Source organism: Cinclus cinclus, chromosome 29 (assembly GCF_963662255.1).
Source record: "Cinclus cinclus chromosome 29, bCinCin1.1, whole genome shotgun sequence".
NCBI lineage: Eukaryota > Metazoa > Chordata > Aves > Passeriformes > Cinclidae > Cinclus > Cinclus cinclus.
In genome coordinates this window covers 4,822,582-4,840,077 of record NC_085074.1, presented here as the reverse complement: position 1 = coordinate 4,840,077, position 17,496 = coordinate 4,822,582, and the positions used below count along the sequence as shown (strand labels likewise).

Here is a 17,496-nt window from a genome sequence, read left to right as displayed (position 1 = left end):
CCTTCATTGCTGCATCAGTGTCTTCATCATCCACTTTTTGTGTTTCAAATTCCGGCATGGTCCCATCTCATCCGAGAGGAGCTGGAGGACTGAGGATGAGTGCACATTGCTGCCAGGACTCTCACCAGCTGGGAACAGCACCGTGGTGGCACATGGGTGCCCAGGAGATGGTCTTTATTGAGGTGGCCAGTCCTGACAGGCAGTCCAGAGCAGGTCCCTGCTTTGGGATAGGCTAAGTGCAAAGTCTCTGTGTTATTCTGCTGGGCTGCATTTGTCACATTGATAGATAGTGACTGGGATTTCTGGGAATTATTTGCAGCATTTGGTGAGGAAAATATGGCACCTTTCAAATTATGCACATCCTGTGGCAGTTTTGGGTGGGATAAGCTGTCATGCCAAAGCAAATATGCAAAACAGCCTATATTGCCCCTGGAGCAGAAATATCAATGGGCCATCAATAGAAACAATCCTCTGTGCTTATTGCACAACTGTTTGTTACAGGGTAATGATTTGTCACAGGTTTATAGCATTCAAAAGGATATTTATGAATTCTTCATGTAAAAGGGCTTATGGGCTGAGAGGAACAGCTGAGCATCTGTGGTCTTGCTCTCCATTTGTTGGTTCCATGTGCGTAACTGAGAAAAAGCTTGCATGTCTGTGGCCACTTATCACTGATCCAGCTTGTGAGCTCACAGAGGTAAGGGTGTCAGTGACTATCTGTATGGTTGTGTAGGTGTGTCTTCATCAAAGAAACAGGACTTGGCCAGAGAAGATGGACTCAATGTAGCCAGACATGGTTGGGGAGCATTTCCTTTCAGTGGCACTGTTCTGTGGGTGTTACAGCATTCCCACTCCATCTCCCCTTGGAAGCAGACCTTTTGTGCTTCAGGCTGGATAGAACCCTGGAGTTGGTGTGCTAAGGAAGCCTGTGGGTTTTTAGATTTTTGCTCTTTCTGCCATAATCAGAGTTGAGCAAAAGAATCTGTGACTCTTCAGCTATGACCCTGGGCAACTGGTGCTTTCAGTGAGAAAGAGTGAAAAACCCTCTTCCAGTCTGACAACACTCTTGGAGCAGTTCTGAGTTTAACTGGAGTGTTGAGGGCTGGAACTGAGCTTCCCTGGGCATTTTCTGCTCCCCTACCAATATTTAGATGGGGATGAAGCATTTCTGTGAAGTGACCTTCCAGTCAGGAGTTGAAACACATGACTGGGAGGTGGAGTACTTGGGCAGGAGCAGGTGTCCCTCTGTCATGCAACAACACTGAGTAGGGATGAGCAAACCCAGCATGTCCACCTGGGAGAAGTGAGGGACAAGGAGAAAAAGTGGAGTCTGAAACTGCCTGCAGGTATTTAACCTCTTTTCTGCCAAATATACCAGCCCTTTTGTTCACATCTGGGAAGTGGAAGAGGGTGTCAGAAATAACAGAGCAGAAGCTGTCTTAGTAGCCTTGAGGATGCTGTCTGACAGCCTGGGGATGCTAAAGGGGCACTGGCCAGTTGCCTGCTCCTCAGGTTCCATGTGTAGGAAAAAGGCAAGCTAAACTGGGGCATGCACAGAGATGTTCCTGAGAAGTCACTTTAGCTCTTTGGGAGCTTCCTGGAACTGGTAGAGCTTAACAGTCAACATCTTAACAGCCAACACCTTCTGTACACTTTTTACTGCAGCTGAACTCCAGGGGACCAAAGCCCACCATGGGCTGCAGGGTACTGGTGGGCAGTCTGAAAGCCAGGGAGAAGCCAGCTTCTGGCCTGGAAGCTTACAAACTACTGTGAATTAATTAGGCTGCTGATTGATAAAATCATTGTCCCAAGCAGCGCTTCTCACTGCATGCCTGTCTGTGTAAATGTTGAAGTTTAAGGGTTGTATGTACACTTACACAGCAGTTGTGGTGCATCCTTGCTCTGGGCTGCACACAAAGCTCAGCTCTGTGCTTTAGGTGTGGAAAGCCTGACTATGAGAGGGGCACCCCGTGGAAAGTCACTTGAACAAAGACAGGAGTTGACATGAGGAATGTGCCATGAGCAGGGAGGACTGAAGTAGGTCCTGTGCCTCAAGCACATAAACACTGAGCTGTGGTACCACCCATCTGTAGGAAACTGCCTACGTGGGCTGCATGTTTTGCTCATGGAGAAACCTCCAGCATTAGTCAGCAACTCAGCACTGGGTTGTGCGAAGTTTTCCTGGAAGCACGGAGCTGTTTGTGGCACCATGGCCATCCAGCGTGTGCTGGATGTCAGTGTAGAGCTCAAGGACAGGGCAATCGTTCCTGCCTTCACCAGCCTGGACTTTCTCCAAGCATGGGCCAAGTGCCTGCAGTCATGTGTGCACAGAAGCTCAGAGCAGGGTGCTCCCCAGAGAGCTCCCTCCGCAGGTGATGACTAATTCCCCTTTCCGACCTTCGCTTCCTCCAGAATGGCCTGAACGCCTTGCACCTGGCCTCCAAGGAGGGCCATGTGAAAATGGTGGTGGAGCTGCTGCACAAGGAGATCGTTTTGGAGACAACGACCAAGGTAAGGACAAGGAAGTCCGGCCACACTGCTCACAGCTCTGCACCCTGCCATTGCTGCCACACACACCGGCAGTAGCTGAGCAGCAATCTTGCTGTTTGCTGTCAGCCCCCAGAGAGACTGTGCCAGTGGCAGCGCTGCTGGGCTGAGCCCTAGGCTCTGGACTAGGCTCTGGTTTAAGCACAGGCTTGGCTTCTCCAGATGGGTGGGAGGTGCCTCTCTGCTGTGGGGACCATTGGGGACTTCAAAGGGGAGTAACATAAACCTTGACATGTACTAGTCCTGTCTTATTAACATCTCCTCCCCAGCACGGGCTGCTGCCCCAGGGCAGCCCCTACGTGTTCCAGCACTGAGATGGTGTCAATACCATTGTCACAAGCCTGGACAGCTCTGGTGTTCCGTAAATAACATCTTGTTCTCTCATGCATCACCACAGCAGGTGTGGTTTTCACTTGATGACAAACAAGACAACGGCACAAGCAAGCAGGGCTGACAAATGAGCAGCCTCCAGCACCAGCTGAAGGGCTGCGAGAACAGGAGGCCTCAGTTGCCACCTCCCTGGTGCTCTCACAGGGCTCTGGACACAGAGCACAATCTGGCATTCTGCCACACCACCCAAAGGCACAAGTTGGAAGAGCCTGTGTGTGCATTTTCCAGCGTGCTCATCATCCCTTAAATCTGCTGGGATGCCTTGGCTAGCAGGGTGCATACTGCAGCTTTGCCTGAAGATTGCCAGCTCAGCTCCCCCATCCTCCACATCTCTCAGTGCTGAAGATGCACAGAGCCTGACAGTGCATACAGCTTCTGCTGCCAGTAACTTCATGGGAGAGATGAAATCACTCTCTTCCCTGGCCAGCAAATGGGAAGGGTGGCTGGTTGGTCTACACCAGGGATGGAACATGGAGTGAGAGCTGCATGGCCTTCTAAAGGTTTTCCTGGCCAGCTGCTTTGCTTGCATGCCTGTTAGCACATGTCAAACCCATCTTTCCCTGGCATCCTGGGTTGCTTCAGCCCCTGAGCACTGTCCTGTGGTGTTTTTCAGAAGGGAAACACAGCCCTGCACATTGCTGCCTTGGCTGGACAACAGGATGTGGTCCGGGAGCTGGTGAACTATGGGGCCAACGTCAATGCACAGTCCCAGGTAGGGTGACCTGGTCTGAAACAGGAAGGCACCCATCATGTGTGATGGTGGTGTCCTCGTGGTGGGAACTGTGCTCAGCTTGGGTATTTCAGCAGCCCTTTGCAGTTTCCCTCTAGTCTTGCTCAGGAGCAAGGGCTGCTCTGCCAGACTCCTGAAAAGAGACAAGAGTGCAAATGGTATGGAAGGCGTCTGGAGGCACATGGAGTCTGGAAACCCCCAGCGTGGTCTCTGTTGAAGGAGTCCCTGTCAACACATGCTGAACTTGTCCTGGGAGGACTCATGGCTGATGCCTCCCTGGCAAGCCTTTGAGATCTCCAGCAGCCCCTGCAGTTAAATACACTGTGCTTCCTTCACGCTTTCTTCCTTGGGCCTGCTAGAGCTGTAAGCTCTTCAGGTTTTGCCTGATATGAGAATTGTCCCTGGAGCTAGGGACAATACTGGCAGTGAGAAGAAGGCAGTGTTTCCTGGACTGACTCTTATGAAACATTGCCTGTTTTTTTATGGATATGTGGAGCCTTGGGCTCCATCTCTCTGTGATTGTTCCACTGTTGCCAGGTAGTTTTTTTTCTTTTTCACACCCACAATGGATGCTTCTGCCTCTGTTCACTGACCTTGGAGTGTGGATGTTGATGGGGGTGTAGGGTCTTCAAAGAACTCAAGAAACAGAAGGAAGAGTTGTGTTGATACACATGGCCCTGTGTTTGCAGAAAGGCTTCACACCTCTCTACATGGCAGCTCAGGAGAATCACCTGGAAGTTGTGAAGTTCTTGCTGGAAAATGGAGCCAACCAGAATGTAGCCACAGAGGTGAGATCCTTGGGGAGGAGCCTGTGGCCCTGCTTGTGGGGGCTACTGAGGGGTGTGCTGGGTCCTGCCACGGCTCCTTGATTCTCTCCCTCTCCTTGGCAGGACGGCTTCACTCCACTTGCTGTGGCTCTCCAGCAAGGACATGAGAATGTGGTTGCTCACCTTATCAACTATGGGACAAGGGGTAAGGTCCGTCTGCCTGCCCTGCACATTGCAGCCCGCAATGACGACACTCGCACAGCTGCTGTGCTGCTGCAGAATGACCCCAATGCTGATGTCCTCTCCAAGGTGTGTGGTTTTCCTATGCTGTCTCTGGGAGCTTCCCCACATCCCCCAGGGAGAACAGCAGCATGGTATGCTGTATTTATCCCATAGTTTCATCAGGGAGCATGTGTCTGGCTGGCTGATCCCTCCTTCTTTCCCTAGACTGGATTCACCCCTTTGCACATTGCAGCCCACTATGAGAATCTGAGTGTGGCCCAATTACTGCTGAACCGTGGAGCCAGTGTCAACTTCACACCCCAGGTGAGTGCAGAGTGGGAAGCTGCTGGGGCTTGTGCTGCTCCAGCACCAGAGGAGGATGCTGTGCCTCCTATCCATGTAGGGTACAGCAGCAGCTGTCAGGGCATGCTGGTGACGTGGGACTATGCAGAAAGTAGTACAGATGCATGGGGAGTTGCAATTAATAACCAGCATGAGCCTTTGCTATGTTTCCCTTCTGTCAGAAACAGCCATGCATCCCTGAAAGCCCTTGGGGACCTTGTGTCCAGGCTGAGAGAAAGCTGGTGCTGCTGCTGCTGCTGCAGGGCAGAGTTCATAGAACCTGCACTTAGGCTGCCTCTTCCAGACCCATGGGTGAAGCCAAATCCATGAATTGGTGCTCTCTTGCAAGCTCTCTGTAGCTTCTGTCTGCAGCCTTTGGCTGCACAGACCTCTCTCACAGCCCTGTCAAATAAGCTGTTCAACAGCATTGTCCCTGCGCAGAGATGTAGCTCTCCCTGCCCTCTCTCCGTTGTTTGTTCCTTGCCTCCTTGAAAGAGAAGAGGCTGCTCCTTCTGACAGACTGTTGTTCCTCCTGACAGAATGGGATCACTCCCCTGCACATAGCTTCCCGCCGGGGCAACATCATCATGGTACGGCTGCTGCTGGACCGCGGGGCCCAGATAGAGACAAGGACCAAGGTGAGAGCACTTCTGAACACAGCCCATCTTTACACGGGCCACCCCCCTCCCTGAGCTCCTTATGCCCAGGGCTTACCGTGAAAACAACTTGCTGGGAATGTGAGGGAAGGCCTCTGATGCACTAAGGGAATGGACCAGATTTTTGCTGGCACATGTAGAGGTGAGAGGAGGCTGCATGGCAACAAAGGTGTGCCCTGGGAGCTGTGGCCAGGCTCAGTTTTGCCTTATTTTGCAGACAAGTCTGAAGTCCCTGTTAGTCATCTGCCTGAGGGAACCCTGCCCTTCCATGCCATACTGAGCCCTTGAACCCTTCTCTCTTCCCAGGATGAGCTGACCCCTCTCCACTGTGCAGCACGCAATGGACATGTGAGAATTGCAGAGATCCTTCTGGACCATGGGGCTCCCATTCAAGCCAAAACCAAGGTACCCAGATGATTTGGTGGGGCTGTGATTGGTGCCAAGCTCCCAGGGTAGCACAGTGGGGTGACAAGCTGTGCACAGGTGCTGGCTGGCACCCGTGGCTGGCTTGGGGCTTTTTTTGGCCTGGTGAGGGTAAGAAGCTTCCTGCCCTACTTGGCCCTAGCTGGAGTCCTTTTCCTGAGGGCTTCATCTTACAAAGGGACCAGTCCTGAGAAGGGGATGGCCTGGCTACAGTCTGCCCGATGGCAGCAGCTCTTCAGGCCCTTCCCTCCACTCGCTATTGTTCCTCTGTAAGTCTCAGTGAGGGATTTTGGGGCTCCTCTCTAGTAGCACCCTGGGGAACAAGCCGTCTCTTCTGCCCTAGAGTAGTGTCTGGAGGTGCAAGGTAGGGGCTGGGTGGGCTGCCTGGACCACTCCTGGCCCAGCCCTGAGGCCCTGCTCCACGGTTGCAGAATGGCTTGTCGCCAATCCACATGGCAGCACAGGGCGACCACCTGGACTGCGTCCGCCTGCTCCTGCAGTACAGCGCCGAGATCGACGACATCACCCTGGACCACCTGACACCACTGCATGTGGCTGCACACTGTGGGCATCACCGGGTGGCCAAGCTGCTGGTGGAGAAGGGGGCCAAGCCCAACTCCCGAGCCCTGGTGAGGAAGGGCGGGTGGGCTGGGCCTGGGAAGAAGGAGTGTTCCTGCAAGTGACTGTCCATCTGTCTGTCTGCAGAATGGTTTCACGCCCCTCCATATTGCCTGCAAGAAGAACCACATCCGCGTGATGGAGCTGCTGCTGAAGACAGGTGCCTCCATTGATGCTGTCACAGAGGTAGGTGGGCTGAACCCATCCTCAGCTCTCTGCTTCTGCATGTACAGTGTGGGCAACATGGCAGGATGTGATCTCCCTGCTGCTTCTGCCATACCCTAGGGACCTTTCTTGGCGCTCTTTGCAGCTCAGAACCTATTTAGCCTGGCAGCATCTTCCTGAAGGGCAGGGAGATGCAGGGGAGACAGCAGCTCCCTGTTTCCTCCACACTCACCTGCCAGGCTCCTGGAGCAGACTGGGGACTCAGATTTTGCCTCTGCAGAGACCTGCCCTGGGGAGAAAGAGGAGGGGGCAGTAAGAGATATTGCCAAGGCCATAAGACCCGTCTTGGTTTCTGGCCCCTTTCTCTTTCACAGTCTGGCCTGACCCCCCTGCATGTGGCTGCCTTCATGGGACACCTGCCCATTGTCAAGACTCTGCTGCAGCGTGGAGCCTCTCCTAATGTGTCCAATGTGGTGAGTTCCACCCAAGCTGGGACTTTGGCAGCTCAAGTTATTTGGGTTCAGCAGGATACCCAGGTCCTGCACCTTCTGTTGACCTGAGCAGTCCCTGGTGCCCTCTCCTTTGTGCTTGCACAAGGAACCAGCAGGGGTTGCAGGCACTGCTCTCCTCTGTTCAGAGCAAAGGAATGACTGCAGGAAGGCATTTTTTCTCCTTTGGCCTTATCACTTTATCCTGTCTTTGGTGCAGAAAGTAGAGACTCCCCTACACATGGCAGCCAGAGCTGGGCACACAGATGTGGCGAAGTACCTGCTGCAGAACAAAGCCAAAGCTAATGCTAAGGCCAAGGTAGGTACAGAGGACATGTGTGATAATCAGCTCTGGGAACAGCTAGTGCTGGTTTCTTTGCTGTGATGTGCCCAGAGCACAGCCCCTACCAGGGGCTGTGCAACAGTGGGAACAGGGCTGGGACCCCTTTGGCATTGCAAGAAGGGACTGGTCCAGGTCTCCTCAAACAGCTTCTTTGCCACCCTCACAGGACGACCAGACTCCTCTGCACTGTGCTGCACGCATTGGCCACACCGGCATGGTCAAACTCCTTTTGGAGAACAGCGCCAACCCCAACCTGGCCACTACAGCAGGGCACACACCCCTGCACATCACTGCCAGAGAGGGGCACATGGACACAGCCCTGGCCCTACTGGAGAAGGGAGCCTCACAGACCTGCATGACCAAGGTAGGCTGCTGAGTCCACTGCTGCGGAAGGCGTCGCCCAGCTGTGGCAAGGTTGGGCAGGCTGGTGGCACAGTGTCCCTGTGACAGGAGGGGCAGCCTCCTCCTGTGTTGCAGCAGGCGCCAGCACTCTCTTCATCTCTGCCATCCTGTGATGGGCTGCCTTTCTTCTCAGAAAGGATTTACCCCTCTCCACGTTGCAGCCAAGTATGGAAAGGTGGATGTGGCAGAGTTGCTGTTGGCACATGAGGCTCACCCCAATGCAGCAGGGAAGGTGAGTGTTGTTTGTGTGGGAGGAGTGGTCTAGTATGGGGAGAGGCTTTGTCTCACCTGTCTGTACTTTCTCCCCCACTGCAGAATGGCCTGACTCCATTGCATGTGGCTGTGCACCACAACAACCTGGAGATTGTCAAGTTGCTGCTTCCCAAGGGGAGCTCCCCACACAACTCAGCTTGGGTAAGTCTGGGCTGGCCTTCCCTGGGGATGGATGTGGGAATGTGGTGTGTGTCCAGTGCCTGCCAGTCTGGGGCCAGCACCGCCCCTCAATGCTCAGGGAACGTGTAAGGGGCTGATCGCCAGCAGCCTCTCTCCGTGTCTGCTGCTCATGCCTGCCTGTCCTCACAGCACGTGGAGCAGGCAGGGTGCCAGGCAGTGGTCCTGTTCCAGCATAGGCTGTGTCAGGGATGGTCCCTGCTAGCAGCGTGCTGGTTGCTGCGTGGGGAACGTGTTTCCATGGCAAGTCCTGCAGAGCAGCGCTGCGGTCTGGCAGTTTGGGAAACCACAGGCAAATGTTTGCATGCAGCTATGAAGCAGTGAGTCAGAAAACCCACAAGCTTGTGAGAGTCCCCCGGCTCTGCCTGAGCATGGGGAGCATCTCCCCACAGAGCACGCCAGCAGGCGCCTTGCTTCCCATGTTGTTTGCAGAAGCTGCATCCTCAAAACAGCCAAGTGGCTGGTGGTGCCAGCCCTCCCCATCTGGCACCTTGCTCTCCCCTGAGCAGGCTGCCGGCAGACATGCTGGGCAGGCACCGGTGCCAGCGCCAGCCCCCGCTGCTCTGCGTCACCGACAGCCTCACGTCAGCCTGGGCAGCGGGTTCTGCCAGCTGCTCTGCTCCTGCAGCGTGGCAGCAGAGCAGGGCTCAAGGCCCTGCAGTCTCTGCCTGAATACTAATGCTGTGTATTGGGAGTTTAGCTCCACACCTCAGCCAGGCACATTCCAGGAGCTGTGTCTGCCTCAGCTTCCTGCGGCTGCCAGAGGCTGCATACTGCTCCAGAAATTCATGTGTAGAAAACTCCAGGACAGCCCCCACCAGTCAAATCTGAGGCAGGTGGTCTTTGAAACCCCTGTGCTGACTTGGCTGGAAGAGTGGGATTTGGCATCAGTGTCAGGGCTGGTTGCTGTCAGAGAGATGGTGTGGGGACATACCTGAGCTCTGGAGGCAGCTAGGAAGGGCAGACCTGGCCTGCAGAGGCAGGGTGGTACCTCCTCTCCCTTCTAGTCAGCTTGGCAGGGCTGGGCACTGCAATGAGCCTCTCTCCCTGCAGAATGGGTACACGCCCCTCCACATTGCTGCCAAGCAGAACCAGATGGAAGTGGCCAGCAGCCTGCTGCAATATGGGGCTTCTGCAAATGCTGAGTCTATGCAGGGAGTCACTCCTCTGCACCTGGCTTCCCAGGAGGGGCATGCAGACATGGTGGCACTGCTTTTCTCCAAACAAGCCAATGGCAACCTAGGCAACAAGGTAAGTCCCAGCACATCCTGCCAGGCTGGAGGCAAACAAGCCAGCAGAGAACAGCATTCTGGGTGGTGGTCCAGGCCCCTGTGCCTCCCTGTGTTTGAGCAGCAGTACATTGTGTCAGTCATTTTGCCAGGCTGGAGACCTGACAGAGTCTCTGCTGCTGGACCTGCAGTGATGGCAGTGCCACTGTGCTGAGACCTCCTCTCTTTGCAGAGTGGCCTGACTCCTCTCCATCTTGTGGCCCAAGAGGGGCATGTGCTGGTTGCTGATGTTCTGGTGAAACATGGAGTCACCGTGGATGCAATGACCAGGGTAAAGTAGTGCATTGACCATAGCTTTGGTGAGACACATGGGAGAGAGAGCTACCTCTAGTCCTGCTCAGGGAAGAGCATTTCTTTTTCTTTGTGCAAGAGACTCCCTTCTAGCAGGCATCCTTACCATTTTGCCTGTGTCCTGGGGACTCTTCCTCCTCTTCCCCCCCACCTCTCTGGGGGGTGATTCTTGCTTGCTCCTATAGCTCACCTCTGTACCCACAGGTACAGTATGGTTTGAAGCCCTCTGCTTTGGTCTTGGGCTCTTGGGAAGCCCCCATATGTGTGCATCATCCTTCATGCATGGGGGGCTTGCTTGTGGATGAGCATATCCAAGCCAGAAGGGCAGTAAGCAGTGGTGAGGGCAGACTGAGACCTGATCTTGTCTTGCAGATGGGCTATACCCCACTGCATGTGGCCAGCCATTATGGGAACATCAAGCTGGTGAAGTTTTTGCTGCAGCACCAAGCAGATGTCAATGCCAAGACTAAGGTACAGAGGTGTCCTGTGCTCCAAGGACCCTTCTGCCATGCCAAACAGCATGCAGATTGATGGGGAAGTGGAGCTGTCCTCATGCTCTAGGCATGAAGCATAGTGTGTGAGGCCTGAGAGCATTTCTAGGGCAGCAGACTTCCAGAACTGATTACAGCATCCTCTGTCCTCCCCTGCAGCTGGGCTACACGCCCCTGCACCAAGCAGCACAGCAGGGCCACACAGACGTGGTGACACTGCTGCTGAAACACGGCGCGTCTCCCAACGAGATCAGCACAGTGAGTACAGTGCTTCCCTGCACCTCCCCACTCTATGGCAAGCTCAGGCAACTGCCTGAGCTGCCCTGTGGCTGCTGCTGACCCAGTCTTTGCTCTGTGCACAGAATGGCACCACTCCCCTGGCCATCGCAAAGCGGCTCGGCTACATTTCAGTCACAGACGTGCTCAAGATTGTCACAGAGGAAAGAGACATCCCGGTGAGCCCCTGGGTACTGGGACCGGGATGCTGTGGAGTAGGGCTGGGACTGGGAGCAGCCTGGAAAAGGTCTGCAGCTCGATGCTTAGCCCAGGGGGAGGGGGCTGCACATAAGCTGTGCAGTAAAACATTGGCTTCTTCTGACTCTGCTCTGCTCCCACAGTCAGTTGGTGACAAGTACCGCATGAGCTTCCCAGAGACTGTAGATGAGATTCTGGACGTATCAGAGGATGAAGGTGAGGGGTGGGAGTTGGGTCACACCATCCCAGAGATCTGCTGGCTGGGTCAGTGCAGCACGCAGCCATCAGGGGGTGGCACTGGTGTTCCAGCTGGAACAGGGACCACCCAGGGTGGGGGAGCTGTGTGGGCCCTGCTGTGGTATTGCAGAGAGGACGAGAGAAACCCACCAGCCTCCTGAAGTGGTACCTCCTGGCTTGGGTGCTTCCCTGCACTTCCCTGCAGGAGGGATATGTTTGGACATCCCCGTGATCCCATGCCCCAGGGACTGTGCAGAGAGCCCTTGGGCATGCAGAGCCCCCACTGTGCCTTGCTCTGCTGGAGGGTACCAGCTCCCAGCCCAGCTGCAGCTGGTTTGCTCCTGGACCCTCCCACCAATACCTCACTTTTGCCTCTTCTTACTTTGCAGGCACTGCTCATGTCACAGTAATGGGTATGAAATGTGTCCCCCTGCCCCAGCTCAATGGCCCATTTCACCCCATGGCCACTAACCATCCGCACGCCATATCCATCTGCTGAGCCTTGCTGCTGGTCTGGTGCTCTCCAGCCAGCCCTGCTATCCTCCCCTGCCAACCCATGTCCGTGCTGCTTGCTGTGGTGTGACTGCATGAGTGGGCATCCTCCCAGTCAGGAGGACCCTGACTCCCTTGTCAGACCCAGGCCCTGTCCATGGCAGGTGGAGGAAACTGGTACTGTGACAAACACTGGTGGCCCTCCACAACTGCCTCATGCCATCCTGGCCAGAGCAGGGATTAACCTGAGAGCTCAAGGGTCTCTGTGCTGCTGTGGTGCCCTCCCTATCTCTGGGGCACTCTGTGTGCTTCTGGAGGTGCTGAACACCCTCCCACATGGCACTGGCTAGAGCCAAGCTCTGATGAGCTAGTTAGCAGGTATTAATGGGACCAGTGGTCAGCATTAGCAGAATTCTGTACCTCCAGTGTGTGTGGTGTTAGGGCAGCCTCCAGTCGTGCCTATGTCCCTGTCCCAGACTTCAGTGTGAGGTGTCCCCTGCAGTCTCTGCACAGTCTTTGGTGCTGTGAGAAAGATTTGTGAGCAGCCAAATTTCCTGATGGCTCCCACAGCTTCTGTCCTGCTGGCCTGCCACATGGGCCTTGCCCTGCCAGCAAACCCATTCTGGCAGACAGCAAAGCCCTCCCTGTATCTGGCTGAGACCCAGGGAGCAAGTGTGTGTGTGTGTGTGTGTGTGTGTTTGTGTGTGTGTGTGTTTGTGCGTGTGTGTGTGTGTGCACGCGCGTGTGTGTGTGTGTGTGTTTGTGTGTGTGTGTGTGTGTGTGTTTGTGTGTGCGTGTGTGTGTGTGTGTGTGTGTGCACGCGTGTGTGTGTGTTTGTGTGTGTGTGTGTTTGTGCGTGTGTGTGTGTGTGTTTGTGTGTGTGTGTGTGTGTGTGTGTGTGTGTGTGTGTGTGAAGCAGTGGGAGCAGGGATGGGCCCTGGCTCCAGCCCTCAGGAGGGGTGGGGGCAAGGGCTGGATATCTGCATTCCTTTGTCCATCTGTCTCTGCTTGCTGAGCCAGCTCTTGGTTTCAGAGGAAGAGCTGATTGCACCAAAGCCCAAGACACCTGAACTCAGAGACCAGGGAGGCAAAAGGGAGATACTGGAGTTCATGACCACGACACTGGAGCAAACGTAAGAGACTCTGTATGGTGGGAAGGGGGCAGGTCCAGGGCCAGGACCAGTCTTGTGCTGGGAACTCAGATCACTGAGCCCTCACCAGCTGGCATGGCAGGCAAAGCTGGTCAGTGCTGTTCCTGCACCAGGACATGGGAGTACTGCTTAGTTTGTCTTTGTCCCGCAGCCCCAGGACTCTGTGGGGATGGGCAGGGGCTGAGGGACCCCACAACTTCTGTGTCTGTCACTACCCTCTCCTGCCAGGGTGGAGTCTCCAGGTGTCCTGCAGGTCCCCTGCATCCCACCTGAAACTGTGGTGACCAGAGCTGAGGAGACTGAGCAGGTAGGACCTGTGGAGACAGAAGCTGAGCAAGTCAGCCTGCTGCATGCACCCTCGGTGTCCCCACAGGAGGTGAGCATGAGATACAGCCTGCCATGGCCTCCCCCATGTATTCCCTGCTGGGACAACTCCCCCATTACCAGAGAGGTCAAGTGTGTGATGGGTAATGGGCATCGACCCGGTGGTACTGGATGTCCAGTGAGGATTTTGTAAGGGTGGGTGGGCTCAACGCCCCCAAATAGGAGCCTTTGCCCACAGGGTCTCTTCCCTGCCTTACACAGCCCTCCAAAGAGTTTGACGAGGACTCGCTGATCCCCAGCAGCCCTGCCACTGAGACCTCAGATAACATCAGCCCAGTGGCCAGCCCCGTGCACACAGGGTGAGTGCCCAGCCTGTGCAGCACATGCATGCTGTGTTCACGAGCTGCAAGGTGCCCACATGCCCATGCCTCTGTCCACTCCAGGTTCCTGGTGAGCTTCATGGTGGATGCTCGTGGTGGCTCCATGCGGGGCAGCCGGCACCATGGTCTGCGCGTGGTCATCCCACCCCGTGCCTGTGCTGCACCCACCCGCATCACCTGCCGCCTGGTGAAGCCCCAAAAGCTACCTGCACCCCCACCACTGGCTGAGGAGGAAGGTCTGGGCAGTCGGATCATTGCTCTGGGGCCTGCTGGTGCCCAGTTCCTCAGGTGAGCACAGCTGGGAAAAGAGCAGATTGGGCTGCCCACACCAGGGTCATCCCTCAGGACTGGAAACAGACCTAGGCTCATCTGGAGGGCTTCACCATCCAGGGCAAGGCCTCTGCCTGTATCTGCTTCTTGAGTTTGGCAGAGGAGAGATCCCACCTCTTGTTGGGCGCAGCATGTTTCTGGCACGGGTCATTTAAGAATAACAGAACAGTGGCAGAAAACCCATGAGCAGCCCTGTCCCACCAGGGGCAGAGCCCTCTTTCCCAGAAAGAGGGAGGTCAGCAGTCCTTCCCCCAGCAGCTGCACAGCATGGGCAGGCACTTTGCCCAGGGCCATCTTCGTGCCTGCGCGTCCTTGTGGCAGCTTGTGGGTGCCAGGGGCCTTGCTCTGCTGTCTGCAGCCCTGTCATTGTGGAGATTCCACACTTTGCCTCGTACGGACGTGGAGACCGCGAGCTGGTAGTGCTGCGCAGTGAGAATGGCTCTGTGTGGAAGGAGCACCGCAACCGCTACGAGGAGAGCTACATGGACCAGCTGCTCAATGGCATGGACGAGGGTGAGCATGCCAGGAGAGCAGGGGCTGCACATCTCACAGCTCCCTGCAGTCTCCACACTCAGGGCTCCCTGCAGGCAGGGCTGCGGTGGCCTGGGTGCTGGAATGGGGCTGAGAGCTGTGGTCAGTGTGGCACAGAGGGGTGTTGAGTGACAGCCACAGGCTTGGTGTATGACCCCTGATGGCTGTGCTGCCCTTGCAGAGCTGGAGAGCCAGGAGGAGCTAGATAAGAAGAGGGTCTGCCGCATCATCACCACTGACTTCCCTCTCTACTTTGTGGTCATGTCCCGGATTTGCCAGGACTGCGATATGATTGGCCCTGAGGGAGGGTGTTTGAAAAGCACACTGGTGCCCATGGTACAGGCCACCTTCCCAGACACTGCTGTCACCAAAAGAGTGAGGCTGGCCCTGCAGGTGAGCCTCAGAGAGCCTGGCCTGGGGCCCAGACATGCTTCTGCAGTCAGGGGTGGGCAGCAAGCCCAGGCTGTGCTCCAGCCTGGGGAAAAACCATCCCTGATGCCCAACCTTGTGCTACCCACAGGCACAGCCTGTGCCCGATGAGTTGGTGACTAAGCTTCTGGGGAACCAAGCGACCTTCAGTCCCATTGTCACAGTAGAGCCACGACGGAGGAAGTTCCACCGCCCCATCGGCCTCCGTATCCCACTGCCACCGTCCTGGAAGGACAACCCCCGAGACAGTGGTGAGGGTGACACCACCAGCCTGCGTCTGCTCTGCAGTGTGATCGGTGAGGCTGCAAGCGTGCTCTCCATGGGGATGGGCTGGGCTGCCTCAGGGGGATGCAGCTCAAGGGAGCTCAGTAAAGGGCACAGCTGTGGAGAAACCAAATGCCTAGGGGATGCAGACCCTGGGCTTATGGAAAGACAGTATGCTCACCCTTGGTTTCTGTTGCAGGAGGGACAGCCCAAGCCCAGTGGGAAGACATAACAGGCACCACAAAGCTGGTCTATGAAAATGAGTGTGCAAATTTTACCACCAATGTGTCTGCCAGGTGAGTGCTGGGCAAACGTGTGCCTGTCTGAAGATATCTGGTGCTCCTTGGGCCTTGCTACAGACTTTGCCAGAAAAAGACCCTTACCGCTGGTGCTGTGCTGCCCTATTCCTACATGCAGGGTGGTTTCCTCTAGCCTTGAGACCCCCATTCCTGAGCACACTCCAGGAAGCACTCATGACAGCTGGGTGTACAGAAGGAAAGGGAAAATTACTTGTACTTGGGTGTGTCCCCATCACAGATAAGGGCTACACCTGTGTCCAGAACTCTTGGGTCTTCCTCTGCAGTCCAGTTGGCTGTTGAGAGGGTAGGGGCAGCTCCCTGGTGCCATGCCCAGCAGCACCCCGACCCAGATCTCCTGCAGGTTCTGGCTGGCTGACTGCCCACGCACAGCTGAGGCTGTGCACTTTGCCACCATGCTGTACAAGGAGCTGACAGCTGTGCCCTACATGGCCAAATTCGTGGTATTTGCCAAGATGAATGATGCACGAGAAGGCCGGCTGCGCTGCTACTGCATGACTGATGACAAGGTTGACAAGACTTTAGAGCAGCATGAGAACTTCACTGAGGTGGCCCGCAGCAGGGACATTGAGGTTTGTCCCCAGCAGCATGTGTGGAGGGCAGCAGGGAGAGGGATAACAAAGTGAAGGGAGACTGATGCCAGTGGAAGGGCCTGGCCCTGGCCTGGCTAGGAGAGCCAGGGTTTCCTGCCCTGTCCAGGAGCAGGAGAAGCAGCTCTGCACAGGGTCCGAGCCTATTTTCTGCTCCCCGTCAGGTGGTGGAAGGAATGCCTTTGCACGTCGAACTCTCAGGGAACCTGGTGCCTGTCAAGAAGGCCGCTCAGCCCCGCACCTTCCTCTTCCAGTCCTTCCGGGAGAATCGTCTTGTCATCCCCATCAAGGTAAAGTCAGAGTACAGGACTGGGCAAGCAGTTAGGGCCCTTGGCTTGTGCCAAGCCACCTAACTGGGCTCTGGCGCTCAGGTCCGGGACAGCAGCCGGGAAGCCAGTGGCTCCCTGTCTTTCTTGCGCAAGGCCATGAAATACGAGGACCTCCAGCATGTGCTCTGCCACCTGAACATCAGCATCCCACCCTGCACCAAGGTCAGTGTAGGGTCTCTGGCACTATGGTAGGGGGCAGTGAGGGCCCAGTCCTTCCCCAAGTGCAGGGGACAGCCCTTGCTGTCAGCTTCCTTCTTCACCTGCTCCACGTGGCCACGTCACGCTACTCCGGGGCTGAAGGAGAACCAGTCGTGTCAGGGCAGAGCTGCTGCCCTCTTTTCAAGCTGTTGACCCCTTGGTTTTTCACCACTTTCACAGGGAAGCGGCAGTGAGGAGCGGAGGAGGACACTGACACCGTTGTCTCTGCGGGAGCGATACAGCATTCTAAGTGAGACCAGTTTTGGTATGCAGCCTGCTGGGACCATTCCAGCCCACTCACTACCTGCACTTGGGGTGCTTAAGCCAGTGGAAAGGCTGGGATAATCCCGTCATAGTTGCACTCGCAGCACTTCCCTTTCCCTGAAGGTTTCCTTGGTCCTGCCTGCAGGGCAGTGCTGTGCCTAAGGGCCGGTGTGGCCCTGATGGCCAGCCCCCCATTCCCCTCACCACTCTGGTGCAGGCCCTGTGCAGCTGAGCTGTGACTCCCTCTTCCCCTCCAGGCTCTCTGAGCAGCACAGACAAGGCAGACCAGAAGATGGTTGACATAGCAGAACAGCTGGGCCTCAGCTGGGCCGGTGAGTCCACACCTGACAGTTCTGAGGGTGCACAACACTTCCCGGAAAGCTGACACTTGGGGAGGCTGGAAGTGTACTTCCAGGTGTAGTGACTGTTTTGCACTGCACCCCTGCTGGGAGCGTTCCAAGGCACTGAAGTGAACCTTCCTATGGCTGTGCACATATTCACACACACGGGTACCGGGCTAGGGCTTTGTTAGGAGCTGTACATACTGCTGCTGTTCATTGCAGCCACACATC

General features: G+C 55.8%; 1 protein-coding gene across 1 annotated transcript in view; it reads left to right on the top strand.

Annotated features, from left to right (window-relative positions):
• The window catches only part of ANK1 (ankyrin 1), a 54,902-nt gene that overhangs the window by 27,440 nt on the left and 9,966 nt on the right, over positions 1-17,496 (top strand). Inside the window, exons 3-36 of the mRNA XM_062510723.1 lie at positions 2,413-2,511; positions 3,551-3,649; positions 4,357-4,455; positions 4,558-4,743; positions 4,882-4,980; positions 5,538-5,636; positions 5,961-6,059; positions 6,509-6,706; positions 6,783-6,881; positions 7,235-7,333; positions 7,569-7,667; positions 7,858-8,055; positions 8,227-8,325; positions 8,409-8,507; positions 9,597-9,794; positions 10,005-10,103; positions 10,496-10,594; positions 10,774-10,872; positions 10,977-11,069; positions 11,232-11,304; positions 11,715-11,738; positions 12,851-12,950; positions 13,197-13,275; positions 13,554-13,651; positions 13,736-13,960; positions 14,361-14,515; positions 14,715-14,926; positions 15,054-15,258; positions 15,426-15,522; positions 15,887-16,115; positions 16,298-16,423; positions 16,505-16,624; positions 16,841-16,925; positions 17,182-17,256. Of these exons, the coding sequence (XP_062366707.1) occupies positions 2,413-2,511; positions 3,551-3,649; positions 4,357-4,455; positions 4,558-4,743; positions 4,882-4,980; positions 5,538-5,636; positions 5,961-6,059; positions 6,509-6,706; positions 6,783-6,881; positions 7,235-7,333; positions 7,569-7,667; positions 7,858-8,055; positions 8,227-8,325; positions 8,409-8,507; positions 9,597-9,794; positions 10,005-10,103; positions 10,496-10,594; positions 10,774-10,872; positions 10,977-11,069; positions 11,232-11,304; positions 11,715-11,738; positions 12,851-12,950; positions 13,197-13,275; positions 13,554-13,651; positions 13,736-13,960; positions 14,361-14,515; positions 14,715-14,926; positions 15,054-15,258; positions 15,426-15,522; positions 15,887-16,115; positions 16,298-16,423; positions 16,505-16,624; positions 16,841-16,925; positions 17,182-17,256 (4,162 nt within the window). The remainder of the gene's footprint in view (positions 1-2,412; positions 2,512-3,550; positions 3,650-4,356; positions 4,456-4,557; positions 4,744-4,881; positions 4,981-5,537; positions 5,637-5,960; positions 6,060-6,508; positions 6,707-6,782; positions 6,882-7,234; positions 7,334-7,568; positions 7,668-7,857; positions 8,056-8,226; positions 8,326-8,408; positions 8,508-9,596; positions 9,795-10,004; positions 10,104-10,495; positions 10,595-10,773; positions 10,873-10,976; positions 11,070-11,231; positions 11,305-11,714; positions 11,739-12,850; positions 12,951-13,196; positions 13,276-13,553; positions 13,652-13,735; positions 13,961-14,360; positions 14,516-14,714; positions 14,927-15,053; positions 15,259-15,425; positions 15,523-15,886; positions 16,116-16,297; positions 16,424-16,504; positions 16,625-16,840; positions 16,926-17,181; positions 17,257-17,496) is intronic.